General features: G+C 41.3%; 1 protein-coding gene across 5 annotated transcripts in view; it reads left to right on the forward strand.

Annotated features, from left to right (window-relative positions):
* Positions 1–27,659, forward strand: part of ptprfa (protein tyrosine phosphatase receptor type Fa) — a 381,399-nt gene that overhangs the window by 258,631 nt on the left and 95,109 nt on the right. For 3 of the 5 annotated variants that reach the window (XM_085133100.1, XM_085133101.1, XM_085133102.1), the window contains one exon: positions 13,907–14,100. In XM_085133100.1, coding sequence (XP_084989226.1) covers positions 13,907–14,100 — 194 coding nt within the window. Of the gene's footprint in view, positions 1–2,630; positions 2,937–13,906; positions 14,101–27,659 lie in introns of all 5 variants that reach the window. The other 2 variants (XM_085133098.1, XM_085133099.1) reach the window with 1 other exon arrangement.

Consider the following 27,659-nt stretch of genomic DNA (forward strand, 5'->3'; position numbering starts at 1 on the left):
TTTCTGTTTGGGACTTTAATCTCCCACACATGGATCCCTGCCTTTTGATTCATTGCACCCCTGCAGTGATACATCCAAAACTTCTCGTATGCATGAAGTTTCCTTTCAACCAGCGAGCAGCTTTCCTGCAGCAGGAGAACGAAGAGGCTTCCAGCGCCGTTCAAACAGGAACTGAGTGCACACGCTCGGCTGGGGCCGCCACGGCACAGGCGAGCGTGATAACTGCCACCCGTGTTATCTCTTTCACCTGCTCCACATTCATCTCAGTGGCTGCTTCTGTTGTTGTGTTGTTGTATTCTGCTCTTGTGGGTCATTGTGCATACATGCATTCATCTGTAGTGTGTCTGTTTTATCTTTCAGTTGGTGAAACTTCACACTGTGTGTGTGTGTGTGTGTGTGTGTGTGTGTGTGTGTGTGTGTGTGTGTGTGTGTGTGTGTGTGTTGCAGTATGACATGTTTCTGCCCTCTGGACTGTGAAGGTTATTTGTACTTGTTATTTTCAGGACATGAAATCACAGAAATATTTCCTGATAAATAACTTTTCATCTTAAAATCATCTTCATTTACATGTGATTGCTGATTGGTTCTCTCTATGGTTTGTGGAAAATGCAGTGCAAATATTACCAAACTGTAAACTAACTATAAACTAACTTTTATATTCAGTCATCTTGTTAAAGATGAATTCAGGACTATTACTGTCATGTTTCGAAATATTTAGTGATTCTTTCATTTGATTATTATAGTTTCATTTCTGATCCAGAAAGGAGGGCAATTTTGCAACTAATGCAAGAAGTGATATAATTAAACACGTAAGACAAAACTGAGTTTTATCAGCTTTTGTCACCAAGCTTAAACAGGAAGCTGCTTTGGTTACAGGTGCCGTGTAAAGCTCTCCCATATGGAAAAGATATATATAAATCTTATAAAGTTTGTATCTGTCTTGTATGAAACTTGTATGAAAAGCATACAAGTTTCATACAAGAGTGAAAACAGATATAAGATCCCTTGAAACATTATATAATTAATTATTTAATGTTTATATAATTAATTAAAATTAATTTTAATTAATTATATAAACATTAAATAATTAATTAATATAACATTATATTGTATACTTACTAAAAAAATATATGAAAGTAATGAGAAAGTGGCCACTTTCATGAGTAAATCATATGTTTTTACTATTTCTTTTCCATGTGGGCTGCCCAAAAGTCTCGATCCAACGTTTGATTCTTTATGTTTTGACTTTCTCGTTAGCAATAGTTCTCTAGACTTTTTGAAATTCTTTAGAAGAATAGAATAGAATAGAATAGAATAGAATAATCCTTTAATTGTCCCACAAGGGGAAATTTGGTTGTAACAGCAGCCAAAAAGACAAATATACAAACAAACAGGACACAGGACACAGAACAGAAACATACACAATGTTTCTTACATATTTACATTAAGGACAATGGTTACTATAAACAGAGAGTACTGTACAGTTATTAACTTAAATAAAAATAATTACAGGTAAGAGGCAAACCAGGTTGTAGTGCGAAAGCACTTTAAAGGTTTTCTTTGGTGCTTTAGTCGCTTCTTTTTGGTCCATTTCCTGTACCAAGGTACGACCCAGTGTTGCCAATTGTTTCTTTATTTGAAATCAGAAAAAAATCACATAGTTTGACGGGCATGAAATAACATTTTTGCACCAATAAGGTGATTCCCAAGAGCTATTAGCCCAAAGCTTATCCTTATCTCAGCGTGGTGAATCCTTCAAAACTAACTTGTGGCTGATCTCATGCAGCGATGGATCCAAATTTGAAATAAATTTATCAACATGTACAACGAAGATCAGGAGAGAAATATGACGATGAGTGTTTAACTGTAAAGCAGGGAGGAGGCTCTGTCATAAGAGATCAAATGAGACTTCATTGATCACATTTGTACGTTACCTCGGCTCAGCCACAGAAACAGAAGAAAAAGACCAAAATTGCCCATTTTTCTGACAAAATCTAAGGAAATGACACGTGGCTCAAGACTTTTCTGTCAGAGTGGAACTACTGCAGGAAACACCTGTGGTGTAGTTCACACGCTGACATGCCCCTCGAGTGCTAGATAACAGATAACAAATCAAACTTTCACTCACCCAAACTGGGACACAGAATTATAACATTTGTCCGATTTCTGCTCTAAAATGCTGGAAAGAGGCACCGACACTACAAACATGCTTGAGGGGTCCAGTGGCACCAATTAGCCCAGGTGACGCGCAGCAAGCAGAGCCGGTGGCAGCGCAGCTATCAACCACAGCTTTCTGAACAGGCGAGTCCCAAAAGAATCACCCTGCACGTAGTTTTTTGGAGGGGCGGGGCTTCTTTGCACTTTCTCTGTGGTTTGATTTGTCAGCCATACTGGCTTCATGGTTTCGTCATACCCCTCCAGACAAATGTGATTTAAAATAATCACATATTTACGATGATGTACACTGAACATAGAGCAGGAGACAGTTTCCACAAACCATAATGACAAAAACATTGATAGGATAATTAATCTGCCAGTTTAATAATCACACACAGTCCAGAGAGACAGCTGCTTCATCATCCATCATCCACCCTACCTGACCATTACCCTCCCTCCTCCCCTTCCTTCAGCCCCATCAGCCCCACCCCAGGAAGTACATTTGCTCAGCCTCAGTTCCACCAGCGTCGAGGTGAGTTGGGTGGCCCCGCCCACAGACAGCCAGCACGGTGAGATCGTTGGCTACTCCCTGGCCTACCAAGCACTCACGGGAGAGGACCAGAAACGCCACCAGGTGTCAGGGATTGGTCCTGATATCACCAGCTACATTTTGGAGGACCTGGAGAAGTGGACGGAGTATTTGGTGTGGGTGAGGGCTCACACAGATGTTGGGCCAGGTCCAGAGAGCTCTGCAGCTCAAGTCAGAACCAAGGAAGATGGTATGTTGATGGTTTCATGGGAAACATTCAAACTAACTGTCCAATTCTTTTTGTATTCATTTCCTGCTGCTGCAGTTTAGTCTTACAAACACTCACCAACATGTGCACAAGCTCAGTGTGTGTGCACGGCTCAAACACAGAATACTGCACCAGGTCTGCAGACGCGTGGAGGGTTTGGAGTCAATGAATAAAAATCAATCTGCAAAACATCAGATTGATGGACTGGATGAAGAGTCCGGTGTAGGATTTGTAATCTTGTTGATTCCACTAATACGCACTGCTGCCCTGCACATGCCAACAGTTGGTGCCTGCATGAAGCTGTGCAGTCTGTGGTGCATCATGTAGTCTTCATATACGGCTCTTCAGCTCTGCTTTTGACATTAATCCAAAAGTAGTTTTATGGTTCTTTAGACATCACCTCAGGGAACAGGAAGTCAAACATCTCAGCCAACTTAGTCCAAGCCTATTTAAACACTGAGTTTTCAGTGTGTAATGTTGGATTAGTTATATATTCACTCAAGAAACAATCTTTAAGCCTGAGTCCCTGTTTGCTAAAGAAAGTTGTCCAACCTGTAGGTACAGATTGGAAACCCCATGAAAAACCTGCGTGTGGAGCAGTTTCTACAGCAACAGGACAGATATGCACACGGCACTTTTGTCTAAACCTGGAGTCACTCAGTGTTTAATCTGTTGGGTCAAAGACTTTAGATTGACACCTGAAAAAAACTGCAAAACTAAACCTTGTGCTCTTTGTGGAGAATTTTAAAAATAAATGTAGCTTCCTCATCTGTACTACTGGTGCAAGTAAGCTCTAATAAATGCAGCAGACAAGAAGTGAGACAGAAATCGCAACCGTGTAGTCGTGTTTATATCAGGTGGTTTCTGCAGCAAATGTCAACAGTCTTTGTAAAACACAATTTTTTTTCAGTACAATTTCTTATGTCATGAATCAAACGCAGGATTATTTTGAGGTTTTTGGGAGATTGCTGAGCTCAGTCAGAGGCTGTACAGAGCAGTCTACAGACCTGCAGTAGGTACATGCACAGAAAATAAAGCTGAGGTACAGAGGAGTGGGCCTTTTTGCTTATGGACTGTAGATGAGATGATACAGGACCCAGAAAAGTTTCTAACATCACATAGTTATGTCTGCATGACACAGTAGGTCATACCTGAGTATTCAGCACGCATTCTGAGCAAGGGGGGTTAGTCACGACTCTCGCTGCACCATGATAGACGTAATCATCAAGACAGAAGCTTTTCCTTATTTCACTACATTTTGTGAGTCTGTTTTGTGAGACTTTTGCTGCCACTAAGCTCCTGCCTGTCGTGCTCTGCCAGGCTGCACGTCCCTTTTCCCAGCGTGATGACATGGTGTGCTGCACTGCAGGGCCAAGGTGTCTGGAGAGTTGCCTGAGTGGCGACATAGCATGCTCTTTCCCTGTTGTTAGTCACATGGCAGGACTGAAGCACAAGCTAAATAGACACTATGACTCAGTCCGGAGGGATATTCATCCGTTTGCTATTACCTTCACTGCTGAAGATGAGTCCAAATGCAGCACAGCCCAGTGCTCACATCTCTAAGACACACGGCATTACAACAAATCCTTACAAGAGGATTCTCTTCTTTTTTGTGCAGGCACAATTGGCCGTATCATGACCAATGAGAGCAAAGAGTAATGGACTCTTTTCTGGAACCACTCAAGGAAATCAAAGCATCAAAGTTTAAGTCCTGTGCAATATCACCGAGGCTCAGAAAGTATAGCAGCACAGCAGCCTCTCCTCTGTTAAAGCTTGCAGTTCTGAGCCGGCTCAGGTCTTATACTGCCTAAGAATGACCTCCAGCTCTGCCTTTACCACTATTAGATTTAGTTTTTATTATATATATATATATATACATATTAGGGCTGCAACGATACACAAAATTCACGGTTCGGTTCGATACTTTGGTGTCATGGTTCGATATTTTTTTGATACAAAAAAAATGTTCATGCCTTTTTAATTTGTCATTTATTAAAATTATAAATATATATTTTAACTCAAAAGTACAGTTTTTACATTTAATGTTGCTGAAACAACAAAGTAATAAAAAATAAATCTATCTGATGGAGAAATCCCTCATCTTTGGAAAAGAGAGTTTATTACAGAGAAATGTCTCTTTCCAAAATAAAAGCTCTACTATACGCTTCTTCTGGGCTATATTCTCAGCAGCATATTAAACATATCAGGTCCCCATGAGGAGAATCATGTGCTAACGGCTGTCTAAATGACTCGGGTAAAGTTTGTAGCATGCGTGCTTGTTGTTTTTGTCTGCTTCCACTTGTCTTTGCACTAGGATGATGTCGGAGTAAATGTGCAGTCATATTCGTTGTGTTCCCACTAGTGCTGTCAGCGTTAATCTGAAATGACGTTAACGCCACAACATGGCAAATCTCCGTTAACGAGCTACCGCGGATCGCCCCGTGCGTGGGGTTGGATGGCCAACACGTTAACGAGCTAACTGCGCTAACACACTAGTTCCCACTAGGGCTGGGCGATATGACCCAAAATTCATATCTCGATATTTTTTACCTGGACGGCGATATAAGATATATATCTCGATATTTTTTAAGCCATTTTAAGCCATAAAGAACAGAAAGAGAGTTCTTAGTCAAAGCTGTGTCCCAGATGTCACACAGGCACTTTTATTAACATAGAGCATAGATGTACATAAAATTTACTCAAAAATAAATTATGAGCATTTATTAAATAATAATGTTGCATAAATAAAAGAAAACTATGTTGTTTTTGTGCATAACAAAAAGCTCACAATTGTGCAGTCAAAATGTAAACTAAAAGACGCTGAGCATAGTAACAAAGACAGATTTCACAGCTGCTCTGTTCCCAACTTCTACTGTGTGACTGACAGCCTGGAGTTTGAAATCCTCTTCGTAACCACGTCTCTTAACAGGTGCCATTTATGGTCCTTATACACAGTAGGGTAATATTACGTTGAAGCACAGTACGTATCACTCCGCGAGGCTCCTCGGTCGCCGTAATGCTCTGACAATCCATCAAGTGGTGCAGCTCCGTATCTTACCAAAGTCGTATTAAAACATTTTTTGACAGATTGCTGAGCGCTGTGTACCACATAAAATCGTTTCGCGGCCATCAAGCACAACCAGAATTCATACATAAGGCGCGCTGTCAACTTTTGAGAAAATGAAAGGATTTTAGGCCGTGCAGCGCCTCTGGGCTGCATGGCGTTAGCGTGGTTAGCTTGTTAGCGTGGTTAGCTAGCTAACACGTTGACGGCGTCCAGCCCCACGCACGGGGCGATGCGCAGTAACTCGTTAACGGAGATTTGCCGTGTCCATCTTGTCACTTCCTGCAGGTGAAGCGATGGGGGAGGAGGGGGAGTTGTGTTCAGTGAAGGAGGGGCGAGGCCGAGTAATGTTGCGTAAAGACGAAAGTGGACGAAAGAGAGGCAAACTGGGGGCTCCACAAGTATAGTTATAACGTAACATAGACTATATCGATATAAAGGATATTGTCACATCTTATATCTCGTATAAAAATATATCGATATTTTTTAAAAACTCGATATATCACCCAGCTCTAGTTCCCACCAATTGAGCATTGCTGGCACATCCAACATACTGTTTTACTTTAGTCCATGACGCGCTTACCTTCAGGGTCATACGTCACATGAAGACCAAAATAGTTCCAAACGCCAGATCTGAATGAGGGTGGGGGAGGTTCAATTTGCCATGTTGCAACGAGCTTAGCTTCTGTCTTGCTAGCTTGCGCTGCGCTCAGTGGATCTGCGCTCGACAGTGCAGCCTAGGCGGAGTAGTCGAACGCAGATCCACTGAGCAATCAACACAGACAGCATCATCAGAAGAAAAGTTGATCAAATAAATTAAATAATTAGTATTGTTCGATACATATGCGTACCGAACCGAAAGCCCTGTATCGAACGGTTCAATATCGATACGAGTATCATTGCACCCCTAATACATACATACATACATATATATATATATATATATATGTATGTATATGTGTATATGTATGAAAATAAAGTTTATGCCACTGAAATATTTAGAACGTTTCTAAAATGACATAAAAACTCTGCAGTTAATCCTCCTTTTAATCGGTTTTACTGAACCTGACGATGATCCTAAAGCTAACCGCTGTTCTTTCAAACCTGCCCAACAGTTTCCAGTTACCTGATTTAAACAGATTATTTTAGTACTTGCCAAAAGCCAACAGTGACCTTATGACCAGTGTTTTTGTTTGTTTGTTTTCCTGGATGGCATTTCTTTATGGGTGAAACCTCAAAGAGACAAATCTAAATAGTGTTCGAAGCACAGTTTCCTTCCTCACACCACTAACCCTCTCCATCTGCTGCCCTTCTCTCTCTCCTGGCGTCTCTCATCACTCTTTATTTCTGAACACCCACTGAATTTGAATCTCACACTCTTTTCATCTCTTTCCATCTCTCTGCACCCCATTTGACTTTGAGCTCTCATTGCATTTCTCCAGCATCTGTCCATTCTCCACACAAAGCGTACGCTTTCTCCAGCTCACATCCGTGTCAGCCCGAGTAACAAAAACATTCTCGTTTAGCTCCCTGACATAGTCTCAGCGTACACTGAACTTTCCTGGCTTACTGTAATTTCCTTTAATAATCTGCAATAAAGAAAACACTCAAATTTAAAGAGAATAAGAATTTTTCTTCTTAGATATTATAATTATTCTGATATGAGCACCGAGGAGCCGCAGCAGAGTTTGTCAGACAGGCTGTGGATCTCTTTTACAGACTTCATTAGACTGTGATTGGGACACTGCTCACTGGGACACGTCAAAGTTATGCTCGGCTTCCCTGATGCCCCGAGACAAAGGACCTGTTCTGTGAGCTTATTCTCCTGCTTGTGTTGCTTTTAATAGGACACAAATCAGAAATAAATGAGCCATTGCTCAGTCTAACACACAAAGACTGCAGTTGTGTCGACTCATGGTGTCATTAATGTGACGCAGTTATAGTAAAAGTGTGACAGGACTCCAACAAAACCCACCGTACATCAGAACGGCTCAAACAGACCTTTGGATTTAGAGATTGTGTATAAATGTTGCATGAATTTAAGAGTCTGTGTTCATTTATTAATGGAAGTTTATTTTGGATCTCTCTAAACAGAAATCTGTTTTGTTTTTTAATAATCTTAAAGTGTTTGTTTTATTTTGTTTTGTTTTTTAATCACAGTCGTGTTGATTTTGCTTTGGTTGAAGGCCCAAAGCTCTTTGGTTTGTACGACGCTTAGCGAACACAGAACAAACCATCCAGTGAAAGCAAAGCTCGACAGTGACCACGGACACCTGCATGTGGTCCGTCCCGCTGCTGCGCCTCTAATGCGTCCGATAGTTTAAGAGCACGACTGATCCTGGTGCACATTTCTGGTGCCAACAGGACGTCACAGCTGCGACTGATGCTTGGGATGAAAATGTGCTGATTAACTAACAGCCATTATCATTTTCCCCTTTCTCCTGCAGGAAATGCAACATAACTGTCGCAACTTTTGCTTTCATGTCCGCTGTTCTCTGCAGGTCCTGAAAAACATTTCTGTTCTGCTTAAACTCTGCTTAGTTTATCTTTAGGTACTTTAGAGGTTGTTGGTCTTGTGTAGCTGTTTCACTTCACCCATTGTATTACGTTGGCTATCAAGGAGAACAGTGGGACACTGTAACACTGCAGAGAACCTTAAAGATAAGTCAGGATATCACGGCCTTGATTAGCCACCGTGGAGCACTTTGATTTAAATTTCACGTTGAGGTGAGAGGACAACGTTTCAAGGAGCAGATCTGGCTGCTTGTTTTTCCTCCTCTCACGACGCTCCATGCTGACAAATGCACAACAAATCAAATGTTTTGTTCAATGATTGCTACTTGCTCACCTTGTTTTACTCCATGATTATCCATCAGAAACTCCCACCATGAGACAAAACAGCAAGTATGTGAACGAGAACTTTAAAGGTTTTGATGATTATTTTTAAAATTACAGAAATAAGAACAGTTTGTTTGTTTGTGACCAAACTAAACGAAAGTAAACTTTCCAACAACATCTGTTTGAAGAATAAAGTTTCAGTGTTCAGCTCTTGTGCTGAAGTTTCAATTGAAAATATTATCAAATTGAGTTGCAACTGAATTTGAAATGTGTGACTGTGAGAAGCAGGTGGAGCTAAAGGCATCTTCACTGATAGAAGATTACTTACATACGGGATCTTTTATGAGCTCAAAGAGAAAGCCGTGACGTTAACAACATTTAATATTTACACGCTCAGCCAGCTTCTAAAGATGTGAGTGAATGCTAACAAACTGCACACAGAGGTCGTTCAGGTTGTGGATTTGTTTAATCTGATGTGTGCAGAAGGAAGCAAACACACAGAGTGGACCCAGTGAGAGTGATACAGAGCAGACAATTAGTGGCTGCAGTAGCTTTGACAGCTGCTGCAGAGAAGCCCAGCAGCCACAGACACAAGATCCGGCTTCACGCTGTCAGTCAGGATGGTCCTACAAGTTTAAAACCAGCAGGAAGTGTGTGAGTCTCACAGTCTGCAGTGAGCATCTACATGTTATGGTGGGAATTAAAGATAAGTAAACCCGTGTCCACACTCACGGCACATTTAGCTTGAGTGAAATCATCAAAACTCCAGCAGACAAAGAGGCCTTTGTAAAGTGTAAGCCAGGCAAGCAGGAGGGCGTATCCAGACAGGACGTGGAGCGATAAAATCCATCTGAAGAATGGCGTGTCCTGATTTATTGTCGGAAAATCTCCTCCAGGCCAACGAAACCTAACGTTCATCCTCTCCAGGTTGGTTTTTCACTTCTGTTGGCTTGTTGACGTTGATTCGACACTAACGGCTTTTTGCCTTCTTACAACCACTTTGTTCATTAGCCGAAAAGGAGATGCAAGAAAACTCTGCTTGGTAAATGGACTGGTTCTTATGTAGCTCTACTATCTGATAGAGGTGGGAATCACCATACAACTCACGATACGATATTATCACAATACTTAACACACGATACGATATTATTGCAATTTTTAAAAATATTTTGCGATATTCAGATTCTGTACATAAAGGTAAACTTTATCAATATTCATTTTCTCTAATATCAAAGTCTCACACTCAGTCTTTCTCTCATTTCAGTTTGATTGTTGACAAACTGAACGGTTTGTATTACAGTCTAGTCCAACTTAACTGAATCAACCATCTGGTACAATTATAGCTATTCTGAACTATGCAGTTTATGAAAACTATGCAGCCCCTTCAGCAACTGAAGAATTTGAAAGTCAATTAAAACAAAATATAATTTTACATTAAATAAAAAAGTTTTAAATTTAATTAAATTAAAACATGTCTTAAATTAAAATAAGTAAACTGTCACATTTGGACAGTGAAGGAATGTCAGGATTCTTGCTCAGAAAAAGGATCAACATGCTCTGAAGTCAGAGCACAAAAACCTTTTTGTAACAAAATATCGATTTCTGCTGTCCCTGTATCCATACATTATTAGCAAACAAAATATCACCATGCTACACAGTATCCATTTTTCCCCACCCCTACTATCTGAGCACTCAAAGCGCTTTACACAACTTGTGCATTCACCCATTCACACAAGCACATTGTTCTAGGTGCTTTTCTAAGTAACATTCACACACATTCATACTGCGATGGATGCATCGGAGAGCAATTTGGGGTTAATATCTTGCCCAAGGATATTTGGCATGCAGACTGGGGGAAGCCAGGAATCGAACCACCAACCTTCCGATCAGTAGATGAGCTGCTGCACCGCCTGAGCCACCCGAAAGCAGAGTACATGCAAGAGAACCTGTGCCTCTTCCCACTGAGCCAAACCAGCTCTGGTTGGTTTAGTAGAACACCTGAATAATTAAAATACTTTGTCTTTATTGGGCTGTTGCGTGGCAGCTATCAAAGTAAATGTGGTTACCACAGAATGAATAACAGCTGCTCTTACGTTTTCAGGCCTCAGCTAAATAAAGAGCAAATAGAAAAGAAATCTATTCAGTTATTTCTGTTTGGTCAGATTATCATCAGATTATCATCAGATTATCATCAGGCATGCGTTAGAAAACAAGTTACCTGTAGCAGCTACGTGCACTTCCTCCCATGACCACAGGAGGTTGTTTCCACAGTGACGCTTCAGTCAGAAATCAGTTCTTGCTTTTCAGCTGACGTTAGCTTTATTTTAATCCGTGGCAGCAGATGGACTCAAAGCTGTGTTTAGTCTGCTTTAGGATGCTGTTGTCTGTTACATGCTCATTTTGTTCTTCTTCTTCACTGGCTTTTGCTTCTGCAGTTAACACTGTGGTTTATTGACGTTTCCCCTCCAAAGCGTGAGGCTTGATTCTGGAAGGTCTGATTTTATAAAAGGTTAAACGATTCTAATTAGTCTAAAGTGCAAAGTGCTGACACCGAGCTGCAGAGCTTTTCTCTGCCTGCTGTGCCGGGTTGATACTTTAATACTTCTGCTTGCTGCTTTAACACTTTTCTCTCCCTGTTCTTCAGTATTTTCCTTTTCTGTTCTCTGTCTGAATTCCATTAATATTTGCAGAGCCTCATCTCCACACTTTTATTGAAGTTAAATTTGTATTCATTTACACTTCCTGTGAAGCTGACCAAGCGTTCCAGAGGAATCTTCTTAAGCCTATTTTGATATGCAGCAAAGTAGAAAGTGTGTGCTCTAAACCCAGCTCCCAGCATCCTCTTGGGGCTCCATGTGACAAGCTTTGATGTGGATAACCTGCAAAGATAGCCAGTGACCTTCACGTATCCTTGCAGCCTCTCCGGGCTGGTAGCTACCTCGTCAGGTCAAACTTTGAAGTGGTCCACCTGATGAAGAGAAATGACCGTGGATAGGCCTTACCACGCCTTTGTCTGCATCTACATCTGCTGCTGGACATGTGGGCACCATTTAAAATAAACATAACTGCATGCAACAGCAGTTATTGCAATTATATCTAAATGAGGCTCGTTGAGATTAAACTCTTTCACAGAGATGGGAACAGGAAACATTTGCCAGAACAAAGCAGACGGCACAATAAAGACATGTTCTCCTGTCCCTCAGCATCACAGTCGAGTGGTTTGATGCACCAGTTTCTACAGAGTTGGCTGTTGGCTCAGGAGTGGCAGCAGCAGAAGGCGGTCTGAAGATTAAACACATCGGTTTGGGTTTAGACCTCATTCACAATCACCTGACAACTAGGGATGGGTATCGTTTAGGTTTTATCCGATACCGGTGCCAAACCGGTACTTTTGAAACGGTGCCGGTGCTTAAAGAATGGAGAACACAAAATTGGTCCAAAAACCTCTCATGTTCAGCTGTTTTTTTGTAAAAAGATAACAATGTTAGCCTTTTCTGCAGCTATGGGGCATATATGGTATCACTCTTGGCTGGAAGCAGCTTAAACAATGGAAAAAAACACAAACTTTGTCCAAAAACCTCTCATGTTTAACTGTTTTCCACTTTTTCTTTGGTCATTTTAGCCTTTTTGTCCAGGGTGAAGGGAGTATCTGCCATCAAACAAGAAGACAGCCGCATGTAGCTATGATGATGTTTGCTAGTTCACCTTACATGCATTAATGTAATAACGTGGTTAGCCTGTGAAGTACAGCCAGACTTTTGACCGCTTCGCCTTGGGCATTTTTAATCTGTAGCTCTGCTCTAAAAGAACGTACGTACCTGGACCCGCCTACTATCCTCGGAAACGTAAAATGATTGGCTAGAATCTAAAGTGTATCACAGCTCAGGAAAATAAAGCACCGAAATGTGCGCTGCTTTTCGGTCTGGTTACTACCGTTTGATGGCACCGGACACCGGTACCCATCCCTACTGACGACCTCTGGCTGCTAGTGAAACGTGTGTACCTCAACCAGTTGCTGCTGTTGCAAAGCTGCACTGAAAACCTTCGTGTGGTTTCTCTGGTTGCTTGTAGATTTGTGCAGTATTGGACAAAGGAAGTGGAGAATGTCAAAGTAAAAGTTGTGATTTTGAAGGGAAACAGCCTCTATTCCTATTCTGTGTCACACATTTCAGTGTCACTGCTCCTCTGTGAGTAGTTGATGAATGTTTGCAGACGTGCAAACCACAGGTGATGACAGAAGCATGCAGGTAATCATAGAAAACATTTTCGGTGCTACGTGTAGTTTCTTATACCTCTTTAAAGTGTCACCTAGCGACTCCCAGCGAATCTTAATCGACTGGTCTGACCGGTGTTTGCCAGGAGATCACTGACCAGTCTCTCGGCCTGTGTGACGAGAGAGCGAAACACTAAAAGCTTACAAAAACACTAGAAAATAGTCTGTTGGGGTTTTCACTCTAAAAACGAGTTGGCTCGTTTTATGAAAATATGGTGGTGTGTGTTAAAATGCTCCAGCAGTAAACACAGCAGTAAAACATGATGTTGGGGTGACAGCATCACGTCCCTCCGCCAAAGCCTCACCAAACCACCAGAGCATTCGCCAAAAACGACTCGCATGAATCATAAACATTTCTAACAAAAAGGAAAATAAAAGGAAACAAATTTCTCACTTATTCTTCTTCCCATCATGAAGCAGTGCCAACAAGTGAATCACATGAAGGCACAAAGAAACAGCAACAAGCTTTTCAGTGAATAATATTCACACTGACAGTTACCACAGTGAGAAAAACAGACACTGTGACACTTATCAGGTGTATTGAACACACAACACGTCTGTTTGTACTTGTTGAAGGTGAAATCCTGCTTCACAAATCCTTCAGCCTCCAAAAGTTACTGTGGAAACAGTAAAGGGTACAAAGTAAGGCAGATATTCAGCTTCTGAGGAGCAGATGCTAACAGTCTCATGAAGACGTGGGTTAATAGTAGCCTTGAGACGCACAAAACCAAACTTTCCACTTTCTAAATGTAATTTGTGTTCTCTCGTTTGTTTCAGTGCCTGGAGCTCCTCCCAGGAAGGTGGAGGTGGAGGCCCTGAACTCTACTGCCCTCAGGGTGAGCTGGAAGCCCCCGCTGTCCGTGAAGCAGCACGGGCAGATCAGAGGATACCAGCTGGTTTACTCCAGGCTAGAGAACGGGGAGCCCCACGGCCAGCCGGTCATCCTGGATGTTAACCTCCCCGAAGCCCAGGTATTCTCACACGCTGTCATTCAGGTCGATGTAACTGGGGAGACGATGAGTGAGAGCTGCAGACGGGAGTTTGGTTCAGATCCCCGAAGTTTGTTTGACACAAGTTATTGTTTTAAGGCAGGAAACTTGACACGCTTCTCTTTATTTTTGGTTTTTGATTTTGTATAAAAAAGTCTTCAAACTATTGACTGAAGCAAAACACCCATCAGTACCAGGAGGTCGTTTTTCACGTGCTCTACCTTTGCACAACCAACCGGCTAATAGACACGAGGTGCACATTTCAGAGTCTGTAATCATCAGAAGCAATTAAGCTGTGAGACTAATATGTATGTGCATGTAAACGTGTTAATAATGTGTTTAAATGTTTCCCCGTTATTACTTTGAAAAAAACATCTCCCTCTGCTGGTTCTTCAGAGTACTGCAACTTACTGCATCCATGTCGATTGACTATGTGCACGTTAGCATATGCTACTTCCGGTGCGGAAACTCCTGTGGGGAGCTTTGTTTCCGGTGTCCTATTCGCGCCTTGTTTACGGTCCAAAACAAGTTAGGCAAGTGAATGAATCAAGCGGTGATTTACATTTCTATAGATGTCTCGGGCATTTACCCAATATATCTGTAAATGATGTTCATCGACTCGTCGATATTTTTCTCCCGCGCCTCAGAGCAAAAGAGAAAAGGATTCAAATGTTATATTTCTCAGCTGTCCCTCGTTTATCGCGGGTGTTATTTTCTAAAAATAACCAGTGATAGGTGAAATCAAGTAGCCAATTTTATTTTTTGACGGTGCAAAACGTTTCGTGGACATCGTGGACATACAGCACTGCACTTCAGAGTCACACTGCTAGCATCGATGCAGCGATTCTGTACAGGAGAGACGTCACGGAGGAGATCGTCTGCAGCGATCAGGACACAATGTGATGTAAAAAAAAAAGCATGCAAACTTGCACTAAAAAATCTGTGAAACAGCGAGGTGAAAGGTGAACCGCGTTATAGCGAGGGACCGCTGTAATTTTGAAGGTAAGTCACAACATACCCTTCGTAAATACTAATGTATAGAAACCGTTACCAGCAATCGTTCATTTTTTGTGTGGCTTTTTTCACGGTTTGTTAACATGCTGTGTAGGTGTGTACTTGACGAGCTGATATTGACATAATGGGGGAAACATCTGGTTTGACTATTGTTCACCTGTAGTTTGAATGCTGAACATTTGCCTGTTTAAATCATGAGACCAGTCACTATACAGAGATGTGCTTCTGAATGTGGACGATGTGTCTTCTGCTGCAGTTCTGCTTGTGTTGAGTGATGTAAACAACTGATCGATCGAAACTCTTTAAACGTCAAAATTGATCATTAGGTTTTTTATGACACACAGTGGTGAGTGTTCCCACCTTCTGCTCTTTGTGACTTAACGCCATCTTTCCGTTTTCGAGTTGTGGACATGATTTTGGAGAATATCTTCGCAGTAGCGATTGACCGCAAAGTAAAGCTACCGGAAACGTACAACCCCACATCCGGTCTCAAACCAGGAAGTTAGCATTTTCACGTGCACAGGGTCAATTTCACGCTTTGCAGAGGCAGAGAAATGGACACGGTGGACCAGCGTGTTGCACGTTTTGCCCTCTCAAGGCCATTAGACAGAAAACGTGTTTAAGTCATTTCTTTAGTGGCTGAACTTTTAAAGAGCTGGAAACTAAGTAAATCTTTTATACAGTTTTTGCAGAACTGCAATTTCTTGAAACAAAAAAAAAACAGCAGAAGAATATAATGAAGTATAGGAGCTGTTATTAGAAAACACTGTGTTTAAAAAAGAAATAAATACTGAAAACTTTTTAATACAATCCAAATGATTTTGAGAGATTTTTAATCATAAATGTTGATTAAAAATGTTTATGAAACAGGAGGTTTATAAACGTAATTTGTGCAAATTATTATTTTAATCTTCTCCTTAAAAAGAAAAAAGCATAAACAGGTTACAGCTGTGTCTGCAGCCTGTGATGAACAAGCATCAGATCCCAACATTGGAGCATTTCTAAAATAAGAAGTGCATCCAGCACCTCCCTTTGTTCCAGAATAATTGGATTCGACGTTTCTTTGTTCAGTTTATTTTTATTCCCGTCTCCAGTGGAAAAAAATAACCCCAAATATTAATAATTATTTGGCATCTGACATATTAGATCATCTGTAGAACCAAACATGAGCGTCTTCATATTTTTAATTAGTGTAATATTAAGGAATTTACTTTTGTCTAACCAGACGCCTCGGTGATGATGATGATGATGATGAGGAGGAGGAGGAGGCATTGCAGCTGCAGAAAGTCTTTGTTGTGGTGACACTACATGACTTGGTGCTTCGCGAGCTCGACTTTACATAAAGAAATTTATTTACCTTGAAAACACTTTTTCCAAAACATGAAGACAAATTTTTGTCTTTTTACATCATTTGTACTTAAATAACTTGAACATGAGCAAATTGCTTGTGTGCACGTGCGTCTCAAACGAAGGCATGAACACACATAAGAAGAAAAAGATAAGAGCATCACCTCCAAAACATGCATCACAGAATATCCAAGAAAGCCGACTGCATGAAATCACTGCACCAAAGACTGAGAGCAGGTCACAGGTGGATGTTTAAAGCTCTCTGAGGAGCTGCTGCTCAGCTCGCCTTGTTTTGTTCTCCTGCAGGAGCGTCTCACCTGATTTCCTTTATACGCAGCATTCCTGTCTTATCTGTGTAAGACAGGAGGCCTGATAAAGGGCCCGCATCTCACAGCCCATCTTCAACCTCACACACACACACACACACTCACACTCACACACACACTCACACACACACACACACACACACACACACACACACGCACACACACTTCTCTTTAAGGAACTGTCTTCAAGCCTCATCTGTGATAAGTTTAGTCTCTCCCCCTGGCATCAGTGATGCTGATGAGAATCAACACACGGTGTGTGGAGGGACCCTCCGCACTACACACACACACACACACACACACACACACACAGTCAGGGGCATAACTTGCTGCGACCCTTCATTTGGACTTTTGCCATTTCTTGTTGTTTTTTACCAACTTTCTAAGAAGTCAGTCAGTTGTGTTGCATCATAACAACAGTTCAAGCTGTTCTGAGTGAAGTACAGATACAGAGGCTTGTTTCAAGTTTGGTTTAAATATAATAAATTACATAAACCTTAATAACCTTTTAACAACCAGGTTTCCAGTGAACATGTCTATGCTGAATAACCGCGAGCACTCGCTGACCATTTCTCCTTCTTTGTGTCAAGAGAAAGTTTGTGTATAAGAGTTGTTTTATATTTTTCTTTTGTTTATTTGACCAAAATGAAATTTTAAAAGCTCTCAATCAAGAGAAGAGTGAAAAAACAACAACGTGTCGTTACTATGAACACAAAGACATTTTCTTACAGTTCAGAGTTTGTAGCAGAAAGAGCAGCAGAAACGTTTAAAGTCTTTTTATTTGTTTAACAAAACAAAATAGTCGATACTTGTCTGTGTGCATGAAAAACGTCTGATAAATATTAATGCTTTGTTTCTACGATACAATGCAGATGCACTGTAACATGAAAGTCTTACATCATTACATCGAAGCTGTATTGAAATTGTCCTCTCAGCTGGACTGAGCCGTGCTGTAGTGCTGTTAGAAATCTCACTCCACATATGAAGTGATTGTGTACACTAGATGACCACACCATTGTGTGTCAATAAAGTGTATCTCCTCCACCCGCTGTGCTCATCTCAGCTGCAAAGTTAACACTGCTGTTATTTAACCAGTTGCTGTGCGTTTGTTATAATGTCAAATATTTCAATTTGACGTCCTGTTGCCTCGGCTGCCACAGAGCACTACGGTATTCAGATGGATGAACGGGCTTTGGGTATCACTGGGTCGTGTTTGTTTGGGGTCTGTGTGTGTCTGTGTGTGTGTCTGTGTGTGTCTGTGTGTGTGTGGGACTGACTGAAACAGACAGAGCTGGAAAGGTTGAGTAGTTTTGCAGAAAGCTGCCCTGCAGCATAAATCACTGCTCTGTGTGATTTCTGATAAACATCCACGGACGTGTTTCTCGGCTGCTGCATTCATTTAAATATGGCAATAACAACACATATTTTCAGATGACATCTCCTGGATGACTTTCGCTGTGGTGCAGTTGGTTGCTCACAGAAAGCTTCGGCGTGCATTTCTGATGTAGTCCACTGCCCAGCGGAGAGTTTATGACTGTATCGACATCACACTCTCTATGATGAATGGATTTCTTCTCTGTTGTGCTGCGAGTTACTTCAGCAGGCTGCGATTTCTGTGCCAGCAGAACCAGCTCCATCCCAGCTGCTTCAGCACAGCTGGATTTACAGCCCATGTGTCCTCGTCCTTGGACACCAGTCCTCAGTGCCGCTGACGAGGTGACACAGTCTGTTAACAGTTTACATCTGTGACTTCAGTAAGCAGAAACTAAACAGCAGTGCTTTTGAAAGTCTCCGAGCTCGGCTGTGAGTGCTGAGCTGTGTGTTGTCTCCAGCGAAGCAGCCTTAAATCCCTCAGTTGTTCCGCTGAGGCTCGGCCTGCCAACACTCAGCACAGACAACTATTTTGTCACAAAAAAGACCTTACTGACAAAATAAGTTCAGTCATGCCAAATTATGGCAGCTTAGAGGCAGGACCAAAGCCTTAATTGGCTGCTCATTCCCCGTCCTGGCCCTCTGAAGCCTCTGCTGTTTGCTTTAGACTCAACTCCCTGCATCTCTGTTGCTGTTCTGCTGGCAGGCTCACGGCTTTTAAGATCTCAGTGAGGCGTATTTTTGGATGGCTGAAGAACGCTTGAAGGAGCTTCTTATCCCTCTCAGCACTGATGGCTGTGAAGCGTGAGCATCGGCTGATTTGATAAGACATGGCAACCTCTCTGTGGCTCATCTCTGCATGTTGTACTCAGAGAAAACAAACCCAGACTCAACCAAAGACAATGTTTTTGTTTTCACCATCTGCCTTCACGGTCACATGAAGTATAAGCATCCAGTGTGTTTCACACAAGCGTTAGTGTGCAAGCGACCCGTGTGAAATTAGACCATTTAAAACAATTTACATTAAGTCTAAATAGATGGCTGCGTTACCGAGTGACAGGCAGACAGTTGATTTCAGACATATTGATTGATTAAGTCTATTGTTTGATTTGTTCTAAGGATTCCTGAAACAATGCATGAGATTGTTCCTCTTACAGGCAGACAAAGCCCACTTCATGGGTTGGAGGTGAAGGTGCAAACACTTGGCAACAGCGGAAAGCAAGAACTCCCTTTTAACAGGAAGTGGAAGAACCAGACTCGGGGAGAGGCTCCTCTGCCTCGACCAGTTGGGGCTAATGGGAGGAAGACAGGACAACAAAGTGGAAGACAGCCAGAGACTAACAAAGCAGTGTGATGTGTGATCACATAGTGACTGAAAAAAGCTGATTTAAGAAGGAAACCAGTGGCCCAGGCCGTTCACAGTATTACTAACGTTACCTGAGTATAGACCTTCATCTGCAGATGATCAGATCAAAATTAAGAAATGAAGCATAACAGACACAGAAGTGGAAAAAAGAAATCAAATTAAAACTATTGAGGTACCGAAAGTTAAAAATGGATTACACACATTAGTTTCCTCATCATCACAGACGTCTATACAACCAGAGGACGGCCCCTCGGTGCCTGTTCAGACAAATGCAACTGTGTTTTTCAAACCAGGAAATCAGGTCAGTCTTTCATACTGTCAGTGTTCAAAACATAAATACAGGTCAATAAAAACAACCAGGGGACACGTTTTCTCAGTAAACATTAAGTTTAACCCTTTAAAGCCGGTCGGAGCGGGCACGCTCCGTTTTGCGTAACTATTTTTAAATCCCTGTAGAACCGGAACCACGTGAGCTAGCGCAATAATTTTTTTTGCATATGAAACCGGAGGAGTTGTACTTACATCTTATGCCATCAGCTTGTCCTCGGTCATAGTTTCCTTCCACATAAAGCTTTGCAAATATTGCATAAAAAGCGCTTGCAGGAACAAAAACATAATATTCTTATATCTCAAATATATCTCAAAAATAAAACTATAAAGACACTCAAAAAAAAATTCCTGTTGTTGTAAACTATTTTTTGCAACTTTTTTGTATTCAAAGTTTTGAGGGATAAGCCTCTTAAATTTCTCTAAGTAGAAATATATGTAAACAAAAAAAAATGATTTTCAATTTTTTTGTACTTTATTGCACTTTTTTGCAAGTTATGTAATTACTATGCACTTAATGCAGACATATTATTAAAATATGGGCTATAACAGTTGTATTGATGTAATGCAACTTGAAATGCTCCCTAAAATGGCTCCACAGCATGTAAAAATATAAAGTAAGCTCTGGCGGCCTTGGTTCTATGGTAGGTCTTAAAGCATAGGTGTCAAACTCTGGCCCGCGGGCCAATTTTGGCCCGCAGCCTAATTACATTTGGCCCGCGAAGAACTATTAGAGCTGGCCTACTGGTATTATACAGCTAATATATATATATTGTTTAGTATTAAGCTTTGCTTGTTCCATATTCAGTTTTTCAGCAAAACGTGTTTGAGTCCATAAGAAAAGATTCATTCTTAAATCTGGAGGAATAAATATATTTCAATAAATATTAACGTTAGCCCGCGACTTTGTTCCAGTTTTGAATTTTGGCCCACTGTGTATTTGAGTTTGACACCCCTGTCTTAAAGGGTTAAACGTTAGTTGCAATACCAATAAATCCCAATATTTGTATGCAGCTAATCAGATTTGTGCACTTCTGCAAACTCATTAGCACACGAGGACGTGACGTCAGCATGTGCAGCTTTGCAGAGAACGTGGGAGGAGATGTTTCCAGAGTTCTTATCAGTCATCAGTTCACTTTCCCTCACTATCTCATCTGTCTTTGTCAGTCTATTGGTTGCCATCACTGCAAATTAGAAGGAGCACTAAAGAAAGGCGAGAGGACAGTTTAGGTGATAATAATAAGATAAGATGGAAATTTAATGACCCCCTTGGGAAACTGGCAGAAAGAATGGAGCTATTTTTTCTTTAAAAGGCTGCGTTGGGTCCTTGTAGCCTGCTGTGAACAGTGTCCCACCTCCTCCAGCCACCATTCAACAACTAAATGGCAACTTCATTTATCTGTCTGCACCGTGAGCTCCAACCAAACTCTGATGCTTCGTCGCACTGACGGTTAGTCAGCGCGGTTTGATGAGACTGACGGGATCGGGCTTTGTGAAGTGACCCCAACTGAAACGTTGGCGTGGGAGTCTGTCTTCATCCCACAGTGTTGTGACAAACACTTTGTTCATTATAGCAAAAAGAGCACTTAAACATGGTCTTTTAATTGCAGTCTCCTTTGAACATGTTGACATGTTGAAGTTTATAGAGTTTGATTTATAGTTCTGTGTGGAGTATCCACAGTGCTTTAATTAATGTGATTAGCAGCACCTGTGTTTACCATCATGTCAGAACGTCTGCTTTGAAAAAAGGTCTGAAACAAACGTGATTAATGGAGGTCTTACCTATCAGGACCCAAAGGATCCACCGCCAACATCCTGGTGTCAGACACCCGGGGACAGTTGACAGGACGCTATTATGTTATTATCAGACACAACATTAAACCCTCCTGTGTTGTAGCCACAGTATTACTCGGGTGGTGTTAACGTTGTGGTTGGACAGTACCAGTCAAATATTGGCCTTATAGGCAAAAGGAACCAGAATTGCTTTTTAATCACATGTTTTAACTTCTAATGGCTGCATCAAACATCCTTCATGTTTCTTCAAACCTTTGGTTAAGATATGCATTTCCACAGCATTATTCTGTCAGGGCCAAACAAATTCCTCCAGTGGGAGAACCAGCACACACTGCAGTGATCGTCACATCTAACTTGGAAATACTTTTGGAAATGTTGTTGCGTCTTGCAGGAGAAAAGCTGATCTGGGCTGCCTGCAATCAGTGTAACTGGTTTTCAGCAGACTGACAGGTACATCAGAGGATGAAGCTGACTCTTCTATCCTTTCCAGATTGTGCTGCTGGCTAACAGTACCATAGTTAGCAAGCAATGGCACTTTTATTTTTCTCCATTTTACATGATGCAATGAAGCAGACAGCACGGGGAAAAGGATCTGACGGATCTTGGAAGACCTTTTGATTCCCTTACTTGTCTCTGCCCAGTAGAGCTAAAGGATTCCCAGTTTGAGCTGTTGAACTGTTGAACTGTTCGCTGACACCTGTCAAAATAACTGATCATCTAATAAACACACTGCACAGCTGCTCCCTTTAGGCGTGTTGTGAGAAATGTAACTTAATCATATACAAATGCAGCAGAGTATGATGAGGTTATATTTCCACAGGGATATTATGTAAAGGTATTTTTAATGTAATTTCTTTTTTTATTGCAGCAATCTTGTTCTATTAATCATTTCCATCAGAGTTCGATGATCATCACAGATGCATTTCACCTTTCTTTGCTCTTTCCCTTCTTTTCTTTTTTTTGATGGTAATGTTTAATTTTTATAGCAAATGTTATTTACAGTGAAATGAAATGTAAGTGGAATAAAATAACATCAGACAAGACTTTTAATAAACCATTGGATATCACACTTCGCAGCCTCCTATCCGGTCGTTAAGTGATGAATCCTACTTCCGGGCCTAAAGTAGTCTGCGTTTAATATGCTTTTGTGTTGTTAACATGTTTAATGTTTTGTATTTTCTTCTATTTAATCTCAAAAAGCTCCTAAAACAGTCAGTGATCACTGTTGACCTCCCTCGGCCTTTATTACCGCTAATCATTTATTTAAGCTCAGTTTTTAAAACCTTAGCTACAGCCCAGCCCATGCAGCAGTATATGAATGACTAACCTCGTATTGTGGATGGATTATCTCAGTTGTTCTCCTGGCTGAAGTTTGGTCCTTTTACAGCATCCTGCCATGTGATTACATTTGTTCCTGACCACCGAGAACACTCACGTTAACTTTTATCCAGTGGAAAAAAAGTTAGCTTGTTTATATTATGCTAACATAGCTGTGTTGCTAGCGTCATGTAGCACATCATTATCTACCAGCTAGCCAAACTTCAGTAACCCTACAAACGTCACTGCTGTTTAGTTTTCTGTCTTCATTTATGTTGGAAGTGATAACAGAGCTGTACGTTTTAATTGTTTCCAAAACCCCGCAGGCAGGACATGCTATATTGTATTTAGATAGAAGCTAGCGAGCTAACTGAGCTAACTAGCGAGCTAAATGTCATAAATTCCGTTTTCATGGATGCCTGGATGTTAAACTCAATTGTTACACCTGGTAGAGCAGAACGCTGATCATTTTATTAAAGATGAAAGACTTTAGACAGTTTTTCAACTCTCAGTAATGCCACAGTGATGTTTGATATATGGACCTGCAGCGGATTGTAGGCCCAGACACGGCTAGTGACGTCAGACTTAACGACCGGATAAGATGCCTCCTTATCTGTAAGTGTGATCATTTCACTCTGGTGTGAGGGTGCAAACACAGACATGAGAGCATTAACGGCGTTGTGTGTTAAAGATATTAATATGGTTTTATATTATTACTGGAAAACAGTCTGACATACATTAATAATGTCAGTCAGTCTGTATATTAACACCCTCAGATTAAATGACTTTGATATGTTCAAAAATAGATGTGACTACAAACAACACGCCTCTGGTTCTGTTTACAGCACAGTGAATGCTTGCTTGTGAAAATGATTGAGATGATCCAACTTGTCAGATGGTTGAACAGCTTCAGAAGCTCTGCGCTCACATTTCTGTCATCAGCTGTCTGACAGTTTTGGGGTTTGGCCTAGTTGTGGCCCACACCTGCTGCATTCTGTTGGCTCTGTTTCACCTTGATTGATGATGTTGGCTCAAGGTGAGTCTGGCTCCTTCAGTTTGACTCCAGGGCAACATGATATGGGACGGATGTCAGCTGTGTTGTGACCCAGTTCATTTGGGTCTTTTCTGGCCCCAGAACACCTGTAACTGAGCCCAAAGTGCCAAAACTAGTAGGCAGGGCCCAGATGTGCCTGCTGTCTGGTGTGTTAGTGTTTTAGCCACTTGCTGTCTTTTTTTAGTAACAGCGTTCTTTGTGTATCTCCGGCTTTTTTTGCTTCCTCTGTTTTATAGAGATTCTTTCTCGTCTCTGCTTTTTCGTGTAGATTAGTTTTACAGTTTGACATTATTTACTTACTTTTGAGGAGTGAACCGGTTCCTTGTGTTTTTATGTGTCACTAAAACGAGTGATTTGTGGTTTGAGGGACACTTTTTTGCCTTTTGTGTCCTGAAACTATGTCCTCAACCTGACTATAACATAACAGGATGTGACAAAGCAAGCAGTAGTTCCACTTCTCTCACTTTCACCTGTCACATTTGCAGCTGAATACCATCTGGTAGAAGCTGTCCTCTGTATTATCGCTATATTTAAACCCAAGCAGGTCTCTCGCCTCTCTGTGACAGGCAACTATTCACGACACTGCAAGTGGGGCTGTGGCTGGAGCAGCTATAAAATCATTTGCCGTTGAGCGAGGATGGCCAGCATGCTGTGTATGTCTGCTGTAATACTCGGCTGCCTGCCTCTGTTTTGCTCAAGTACCTGACTGCAAGCCTGAATATCAGCGGTGAAGAGGCGTGCACAGATTATTGTGGACATGTAGAGATTAAGATACTCCCATTAAAACCCTCAAAGGAAGCAGGCACAGAATTTATGTTATAAAGACTAAAGAAGACTCGAAACGATACTCGGTGTATCTAGGTAGACTCATCACCACTGTCCTTCATTCAAACCTGTGTCTAAGGATTCTGATTATTTCAGAGAGAAGAAAGCGTCTCCACTCGTAGACCAGCAAGGCGCTTTAAAATATAGTATAGCTGTGAAACCAGCCATCATGAGTTCACTGACAGAGCCAGTAATGTATCACAGCGGAGAATACAGTAATGCATCAGTTACTGTATGAAAAAATGAGAGCTACTCTATGCTGAGGCCACTTCGAGCTGCTTTATTTAATGGATGTTGCTGTGATTTAGAGCTCGGGTTGCACTCTGGCCAGAGAATGGATGTGATTTTCAGCCCATCGTTAACAGCTTACATTGTTTATGATATCGGCTTTTATTTATTTCTTCTAAGAAGCTGAGGAAGCGAAGCTCTTTGTCCTTTATTTTTGGGTACTCAGCAGGTTGTTCAGCACAGTGCCCAGTTCCTCTGAATCAAGTTGTTGAAGCAGACATTCACATGTGAAATGTCATTAATGTCCCGATGGCCTTCGTGAGCTTTTTCCTCCACGTGTCTTTCTGTCCATGTGCAGCCGTCATTGCTGTCGGGGTAGCAGGCTAAACAGAGATGCACAACCTTCCTCATCACAGCATTATTTTTAGGGAGTATCAAGCTAACTCAGAGACATCATCTCTAGAGTCTCCCCAGTGGGACGTACCCAAACGGCTTGTGTAGGAGTCAGCTTTTTAATAAGGTTTAATTAAAATTTGTAGGTCAGTACCCATGGCTTTCACGAGGTAATCCTAAAGTGCATTCAGAAAAATAGCAAATTGTTTTCCATTCTGTGCATGAACTCAGTTTTTGAATCAAAAGGAAATCAGGATTTCTTTGTGACACTTTTTGGAGAATATCAGGGAAAAAAAACCAAAAGTAATAATTTTGTTGAATCCTTCCTGCAGCTCTTTATTATACAAAGAGAGTTTTGTTTTTCTCTCCTTCGATGATCCCGCTTCTCTTTAGTGGTTGCTATCAGTTTTAAAGATGTGCAAAGCCAAACGATCAGAGGGTTGTTGGTGGGATGTTGCTCAAAGCTTTGTGTTCTACACTTGGATTCAGTTTGTTTGTTTGTTTTCTCCTCTCAGCATGTAGTTTCATTTTCATGTGACAATCAGACATTTATTTTGTTAGTGTAGGAACAGATTGTGATTAAAATGCACCCTTACAAATTCACTTTGTAAGGTTTAGGCACCAAAATGATTTATAACTCATGGTGAGGATTTAAACAGACCTTTTTACAACAGCACCCACATTAGATGATACTTTATTAGGCAGGTGTAACACATGATGACTCCTGTTCTATCTAATATACTATCTGTGGTTAGCTGACAATTAGAAACATTAGGAAAGCAGAAAACATACATATCTAAGATGTTAGTCAGTTAGTGACTTGGCTCTGTTGTGGGAACTTCACAAGCAGCAGCAAGACTCCCACACAGCAAAGAGCAGCATGTGACAATAAGGCTACGTTCACTCTGCAGGTCTTGATGCTCAATTCTGATTTTTTGCTCAATTCCGATTTTTTTGTCTGCTCGTTCACACTACAAATAAAATGTGACAGCAAACACGCTCTAGTGTGAACGCTCAAAGCGGCCGCAAAGGAAGACGTCACACACAACGCGCTCTGTTTAGACCCAGACCAACAGTATTGTTTGACTGATGGTCCTTAATATAAAGACTTCGGACTTCACGTTTCCCAATTTTTGCTTTAAGTTATTTTGTTATTGACATAATAATGTAAATAACCTAATAATGATCCTTATTGCTGTTTTAGAGGAGCGCTGCTTCAAAGGATAGTTGCAGATTTCTGTCAGAATCTGCAGATTATACAGAACAAATAAAATGTTCACGTTTCTCCAACGTTGTCTTCCCAACAGTTTCACTGACATCTACACTGGATGGCCAGGAAGCGTTCGCGATGTCTTCTCCGGCGCTGATAATTGGCGTCTGTCTTGTGTCGGTGACGTAAAAGACGGATTTAATGCGACTTGACCATCAAACAGCAGCTTTCTGAAACATCAGATATGTATCGGATTCAGCACCACATACCAAAGTGACCCAGATCGGATTTGAAAATATTTGATTTGTGCCGTTCACACTGTCACACCATGATTGGATATGGGTCGCATAGGGTCAAATCAGATTTGATGCACTTTCGCCTGCAGTGTGAACGTAGCCTAAGAGACGTCATGGAAACGAGGGGCTGGAGGTGTGTTGCAAATCGACTTGCAGGTAAAACCTGAAGCAGCTTAAATAGACTTAAACTGGATGTGTAGAAAGAAACCAGCAGAGCGGTCAGCTGATGTGGTCTGTGGTCAGATATTGCTCTGAGTTTATCCAAATGCATAATAAAATGGAGAGAACAGGAGAAAACGCCAGAAGAAGATTGAAAACATAAATGAACCCACAGATGACCTCGAACCTCAAAACGAAGCAGCAGCTGCAACAAAACTTCTTGCACATCTTGATTTAAAAAAAGAGGCGTGTCTTCTGTGACACAGGTGAGGGTCACAGTGAAATGGCTAAAAGACAGAGAAGGGACTTGTTTATGTTCTGATCAATATATTAATGTCACCAAACTTTAAAAACACCTGTTTCCTTAGTAACAGTTTACTACAGACGGATAAACAGGGAAATATTAAGATACTTGAACGATCATAATTTCAGGACCATGGACAGCGCCCAGCATTTTCATCACGATCTCACGGACTGTGATGTAACACATGACTGTTTGTAGTGGTGGACCTAC

Source organism: Neolamprologus multifasciatus, chromosome 15, assembly GCF_963576455.1.
Source record: "Neolamprologus multifasciatus chromosome 15, fNeoMul1.2, whole genome shotgun sequence".
Lineage (NCBI taxonomy): Eukaryota > Metazoa > Chordata > Actinopteri > Cichliformes > Cichlidae > Neolamprologus > Neolamprologus multifasciatus.